The 7545-nt window shown below is 41.6% G+C and overlaps 1 protein-coding gene across 1 annotated transcript in view; it reads left to right on the top strand.

The window, feature by feature from the left end:
* The window catches only part of tmem240a (transmembrane protein 240a), a 10462-nt gene extending 9002 nt beyond the window's left edge, over positions 1 to 1460 (top strand). Inside the window, exon 4 of the mRNA XM_003962945.3 lies at positions 965 to 1460. Coding sequence (XP_003962994.2) covers positions 965 to 1119 — 155 coding nt within the window. The 3' untranslated portion in view covers positions 1120 to 1460. The remainder of the gene's footprint in view (positions 1 to 964) is intronic.
* Positions 1461 to 7545: the final 6085 nt, after the last annotated feature.

Genomic DNA, 7545 nt, shown 5'->3' with positions numbered 1-7545 from the left:
GCATAGCAGACTTAAAGACTTTCCAGGGCAAAAATAACTGAGCTATTTAAGGAGCAGGTGAGGATTTATTTAAAGGAGAGAAATATAATCATATTATCATATTATTATAATCATAAGGTTGTTTTACACACACACACACACACACACACACACACACACACACACACACACATATACTGTATATATATATCTATATATATATAGATATATATATAGAGAGAGAGAGAGAGAGAGAAAATTAGAGAAAATATGAATGTATTGGGGAAAATGAGCACCAGTGTGTGTTCACTGAAAAAGAGAGATCAGAGTTGCTGGTTGTTGTGTCGTGTCTGCCTGTAACTGGATTTAGATCCACAGGAGGAGGCAAAGATGGATTCTACCCTATCTCCTGATCCTCCTGATCTAATGGAAGGCTCCTCGAGCCGTCTTCTCTTCCAGGATTGCCAAAGCAACAGTTTTCGATAATAAGGAGACATATTCTCTGCATGGTCACTGGCATTTCATATGTATGCAAATGTGAGTAGAGAGGAAATTCTGTAGTTTGGGTACTTTCTGGGGTATTTCTGACGGAGAAGCATTCCCCTTCTCTTAAATTATGCGTGTGTCACCATGACCCACTTGTCTAAGATGTGCAAAGTAGTTCAACATTTCATTTATTTATTTTTGTCTGTCGCGACTTTAGATTGTAGAATGAAGGCAACCTGAAAAAGTCAGCTTAAAAAAACAGGCTGCTGCACCTTGTCCTGTCAGCTTATCCAATAAATGGTAAATCATTTATAACTGTGTTTTCTTAATGCAACAAAATCAACAATTATGTTTACTAAAAATTGGTTTGTTAATAGTGGCTAACATTTTCCAATTTCACTTAGTTTTGTGGCATTATTTTACTGCCAAGAATCCTTTATATTATTCGGATTTAAAAGATTAAGTGCCAGTAATCGTGCTGTTTGTCCTCTTCCTCCAGATACGCCTTCCTGGTCATGGTTACCACAGTTTTGTAACCTCCGAGACCTCCGTCGACGGGCCCAGTTCAGACAACTGGAAGACTCCAGCGGCAACATGGTCCACATCAAACAGAAGCTCTACCACAATGGCCACCCTAGTCCTCGTCACCTCTGACTCTACAAAGCAGAATAACACACATTCACACACAAGCACATACACACACACACACACTCAAGGCTTTCTCCCCGTAAACACTTTCTTCCCTCCCCCTCCAAAGTTTTCACCCCCTTCCAAGGATGCTCCTTTAGCCAACTTTTGCCTCAGAGACCTTGGAAATCAACCCTCCCACTGTTCAGCCCCCTTAATCCCACCACAACAGGGTTTTCATAAGACTAAAGCCCGACACTCGAAAACGAGAAAAAAAAAAGAATTCCGAACGGCACTGAAATCTTGTCCTATGTCCGTGTCCACCATTTTTTGGGAGGAAGGAAAATAAAAACAAAGCAAACAAAAAACATTTTTTTGAGGATGTTTTCTTTTTTTCTGTATAGAGACCTTTTCTGTGTTCATTGTTAAACTTGGCATGCTATTTTAGAACAGGGTACGATGTGGGCCGTGTACGGAGCCTGATGGCGAGATAGGTGTAACAATATATTTATTTATTTATTTGTTTACTTTTTAGTTGGGCAGGGTGAATGAGGCTCGTGGGTGGGTTTTTGTGACCGTTAGATTGCTGCTTCTGTACATAGTTATAAATATGGGCAAGAGGAGTCTTTAAATTGGGCTCGGGGGGGGATTTTTGTGAGTCTTTCTGAACGGAAAAACCTAAAGATGGACCGTTGGTAAAGATTATAGGAATGGAACACCACTGTCTGAAAATTGGATGTGAAACTATGTGATTTCTGCTAAAAATAAAAATAAAATTCAAAAAGGACAAAAATAACTAATTAGCTTTGTTACTTAGTGAAATAATTGAATGTATTAATTTTCCCTGTAAATACGTGAGGGGTGGGGGTGTGACTATGGTCGGGGTTCTCTTTGCTATTTTCTCTTCGTCTGAGGGGGTGCGGGAGGAGGAATAAATGCCAGCCAAGACGAATCTGTTCAATACACAGCAACACGCACTCACGCAGTCCTCCATCTTCCCCACGCTGTGTCCAACAGCACCATTCAATTTTCTCCATCCAATTCCGTCTCACTTATCGGGAGCTACCAGCCTATCGGCAAAGGGAACCCTCACCCGGCCCCCCTTCTTTCCTCTTTGTCCAGACATTGCTGTTGTGAGGATGAAATGTCTGTTTTATTAAAAGTGCCATTGAAGCACAACAGTGACCTCTGATGTTTGATTGTGTCATTTCAATCATTCGAGCAAGGGCGAGAGCACGTCCTCACGTCCTCGGGTCATTTCAGAGCAGTAACAGATTTTTATGAGCCGGGGGGGCAGACACAGTGCACGATGACACCGTGACGCTATGGAAAAGTGCTTGTTCACCATTATGCTGACACAACATACGCACATGGTGAGATCCAGGTATATCCAGTAAGCAGGGAGGTGCACAGCGCCCTTTTAGTAAGAAGGATATGGGGTTCAATCTCCTTCCTATGTGGAGGTTTTATCTGTATCTTTTACTCCCACAGCCCTAAAATATGCACATCACATTGACTGAAAAATCTAAACTGCCAGTAGGAGTGAGTGAGTAACGTGTGTTTCCTGTAATGATCCAGTGTGTATTCCTGCCTCTTACCCAGTGACTGAAGAGGATAGGGTCCAGCACCTAATTGGAATTAGTGGCAGTTAACAAAAGATGAATGGAATAAGTGTAAAATCAGTGTAGCTCGTAAGGACAATTTCCTGCTACAGTGGTTCACAGAACCAACTGTATTGAGAATAAAAGCTATTTAAAGTAATGGGGGGGGGGGGGGAGGGGGCATAGTGGCCAGAGATAATCCAGTCTTTTCCATCATGGTACAAATATGATCTTCACAGAAATTCACTGGCTATTCAAGTGTCACAGTTCCGACTCACGAAATATCATCAAGTTGCGTCGCTAAAACGCGCAACATATGTTGGCTCTATCAAAGTTGCACATTTGTCAAGGGCAGATCTTCTTCCAGGAAAGGAGCGAATGTTCTTGATCAGCATTTTGCAGACGTGTTTGAACTCATGCCAGGACGAGAGCACAAGCAAGAGAATATCCATTTAGAGGGCGCATATTTTCTTATAAAGAAGTGTCCGACGGATGCAGGAATTGTAAAATTGCACCGACCTCCAGAAGAATCAAATGATCACAACAGCATTATAAAGCTGTACCAGTGGGGGGGGGGGGGGCTCACACTTGTTTTTACCAATACCTGTGTTTAACTGGTCATCAATCCCCTATTTTCAAATGTCCTATTCACTAAACCTTGTGTGTGCTGCCCAGAAATCAATTCAACCTATGGTAATCATCCATTTCCATTTTTTAATTTGAGTGGTGACTCTGGAAAAATTTGCGTAATAACTAAATTGTCTGCATAGCAGTCAATCGCCACAGTGAAGACAAATACAGTCTTCTGTAATTGATCACTTTATGGCCAGTCTGTGTGCTCCCGTTGATGATAGCTACCTTAGGCTAATGTCAGGAGCTGTGGTCTGCAGCTGCTTGTTTGCATGGGCTCTTTTCAGGCTCCTTTTTCCCAATGTGTTAATACCACAGCCTCTGTTTCCCCACTGATTCTGCATCAGCTCCAATGATCTCATCAGATCAGATCATATTAGTCACCAGTTTGTATGCCAGTGATATAGCAGTTGATTCACCTTCCTGGAATAGCCCAACGACTACACCGTGTAGCTCCTAGATGCTGTATGACATCTGTGGTCTGACTAAAAGTCCATGCTTGAACTTGTTAGCCTCAAACACAGTCATGCTAATTAAGTCTTCTGACATCATTGCTTAAAGGAGTAGAATCTGGTGTTTTAAACCTTCCTGAATCAAGGACCTGCCAGCTATAACTTTTGCAAGACTCAAAATCCCTCTGTCTTACAACTTTAGCCATCTCAGAACCTGTTTCTACCATTTGTCCAGTTGGAGCACTATCCTGGGCTGTGATCTCTGCAGCTATTTCCTCTGGGGAGAGTACACTGACCTTGCCAACCCCCACTCATGCTGCCATCAGCAACCAATCCATTTTCTGAACCTTCTGCTTTATGGCTCCATCAACTCTTGACTAAATCATCACTTGGTTTGAAGCGTCATTTTCAGAGAATAGATCAGATTTTCAGTGGAACTGTTTTTTAAGGCATATTTTACATGTAGTTGAAAATAGGTTCATATTGGTGTCGGCTGATATTTCTTCTCACAGGACAACATCAGATTTCACAGTTTTACAACTGATTGTTCCGTTGTTTAAGTAAACAAAGGCTTCTCTTGGATGGTTCGCACTGATCCTTGAAACTTAAAAACACAATAAAGAACTGTAGATAATGATGTCAAATTAGTTCCAGGTTCAATTTTACTACAGATCCTCAAGGATCCTTTTTTTTTTGTTTTTTGTAAACCTCTTCTAAAACAAAGCAGAAAGAAAAGGAAGATCTCCTCTACATCAAACAAGTCTCTCTGGCTGCTATTAGGCACCAGGATGAACCTGATGGGGCAAAATGAAACTTGTTTGATTCGCCGGGTGACCTTTTCCGTCACAGCAATGACCTTTTCATACTCAGCCCTGCACAGCAAATACGTAAGATACCAACTAGTTGCTCTGCAGTCTGGTAAAAGAGCACACTCCGGTATGAGGTGGGTGGAAACAATATCCTCACCGACCTTTACCTGCCATTAGAATATCAGAAATGTATGATTAAACCACAGCAGTGCTCTGTGCAGCTGCATATCAAGTATGGTAGTGTACCGTACCTGCAGGAATATTAATGCTGTGCAGAGAATTAAACTGCCACGCCCTTTTCTCCGTCACTGACCTTGTGCATGGACGTTACTGCATTGTGTCCACTGATAATGATCACAGATGTCTTCCCCTCTTAATGGCAGCGTTCCAAAATGCTCTCTGAAAGGTAACCCAAAGACTTTTGTCCACAGAGGTGCAGCAGGTAAACAGAAATGTAACACCGGAATATAGTTTTACAACTGGCTATTTTATAGGAGATACCCTGAAGACATTATTTAAAATGTAAACTTCAATTTCAGGTTTATAGACAATACACTAAAATATGGGAATTATTGTTTCCTAATGAAAGACACTGCTACTTAATATGCAATCCCCCCACCCCAGGATTTTCATTAATGATCATCACAGAAAATATATCTATATTTAGCCTTCATAATCCATGGATTAAAAAAAAAAAGTTTTAAAAAAGACACTCAGCTTCCCCTGAATGGTCACATTCAAAGAGAGTCCAAATCTTTGCTTCTGCCAGCTTAATACCACAACTGACCTGTACCCGGAAAATCAGTCTCCAAGATTAGATTAAGGAGCTTATCATCAAGTAAGTATATCAAAAATAGTAAACAACAATTCAAATCATGAATAGAATCACTATAATGATGCCGCAGCATTATTTTTCATCGCAAAAGCACAATAGTGTGGATGGTAATATTGTATTTGCGGTGCTTGCCCACAGTCTATAGGTGATAGGCTCTACCCCCCCAAAAGCAGCATGGATGGATGGATGGATGGATGGATGGATGGATGGATGGATGGATGGATGGATGGATGGATGGATGGATGGATAGATAACCAGGTTAATTTACTGAACCCTATAATTAATCCTTTAATTTAATCCTTCACCAGTATGACTTTTGGATCAAGGTTTCTAAACTTTCATTAGCCTGATGGCAGCCTTTTTTTTTTTACCTATTCGCACTTTTTCTAATTATCTTTTCATCGATCTGTATCTGAAAAAATCCCCAAGAGAAGAAACAAATATCATTTTACTAATCATCAACATATTGCTGCCAAAAAAGAGGAAATTATTTGGTTCCTCAGACCCAATCATTCCTATTAATTCACAACAGAAATCAGCTTTGACAAGATTGATCAATAAAGTAAAATTAAAAACAAAGCTCATTGCAGGGCCCTATCTGAGCATTTGGGAGGTTAAGACCTACCTACCCCTTCTACATCCAGCACACCTTCCAACTTTTGTCCAGAACTGGGGTGTAAACCAGAAACCCGGTCGGCCCAGTCCCCTACAGACTGAGCTTCCATCACCTTAGATTCTGGCATTTTAATAAGCTAAGAACTATGGCAAGAACGGGCACAATACACCTAGTAAATTAAAACGCAGTTATTATTTCATGAATTGTAACCTTTTTCACAGTGACAGAATTAGACTGGACCAGTTTGTACATTTCTCATCAGGACACAACGATAACCCATCGCTTCTAATTGTCCGGTAAATTCAAAGACAGGACATAAGGTTCTGTTTATTATCACCACACACTTTTCGTCCTGCCTCTGAGTCTCACAGCACTGCATCCAAGGCTGTGATATCTCTGACCTGATGGCCGGAGCTGGAACAGGCTGTTCAAAACCTGGGAAGAGTCACTGATGGTGTTTCTTTGCTCTTGAGAACTGTGCCAACTCAGTAGATGGGTGGCTTGACTCCTATGATGTGTTGAAACTCCTTCGCAAGCATCTCAGGTGAGTGATACTCCATGAATATCTGTCTTCCCTGGTGCCACCTGAGCACTGCGGTGAACCTGAAAAATGAGAAAATGTTTTGTAAAGTTTTAAACAAATGCAGTGAGTACGGAAAGTGTACAGGCCCTCTTAAATCTTTCATTATTTCTTATGGTGAAGCCTCATGTCAAAATAAAAAACAAAAACAAAATCCTAATCAATGTACTCGCCCAAACCCGGAATTCTATTTTTTACAAATGAATGAAAAACAAACTGAAATAGCCCACATAGGTCATTCAGGTGTTGTCCAATTTCTTTTTGTTCTGCTTTGAGCTACATCTACATCAGAGTCAAGCCGTGTTGAATTAAATGGATCGGCCCTGATCTTTATGGCACACCTCCATCTAAATAAGACCTCGCAGCTTGTAGTGCATAAAATGTGTTAAAGCTCAACCTGGGGTGCGACTCACACGCGGTGCGGTGCCTTCGTCAGCTTCGTCAGATAATAGCACTGTACCCTCCCGACAGACCACTCCACTCTCAGACTGCTGGGTTAGTCGTGGTTCACAGAATCTCTAAAAGGAGAAAGCCTTTAGCTCTCAGGCCCCCTGCTCTGGAACCAGCTCCCTGTCACGATATAGGCGCTGGCTTCCTCTCTACTTTTAAGATTAGACTTAAAACCTTCCTCTTTGAGAAAGCTTTTAATACAGTAATTCTGAAGTTACAGTCATTATTGTAGTTACATGAATTACCATATTTAGAACAGGGTCATGGAGCCCAGGCTGCTGTGTCACCCTACTGGCTCATGACTTCCTCTCCTCTCCTCTCCTCTCCTCTCCTCTCCTCTCCTCTCCTCTCCTCTCCTCTCCTCTCCTCTCCTCTCCTCTCCTCTCCTCTCCTCTCCTCTCCTCTCCTCTCCTCTCCTCTCCATCAGCAGGAGGCTTCCCCATATGAGCTCCGTCCTACAAGAGGTTTCTTCCTAATAAA

Source organism: Takifugu rubripes, chromosome 3, assembly GCF_901000725.2.
Source record: "Takifugu rubripes chromosome 3, fTakRub1.2, whole genome shotgun sequence".
NCBI lineage: Eukaryota > Metazoa > Chordata > Actinopteri > Tetraodontiformes > Tetraodontidae > Takifugu > Takifugu rubripes.
This window is presented reverse-complemented; position numbering and strand designations above follow the sequence as displayed.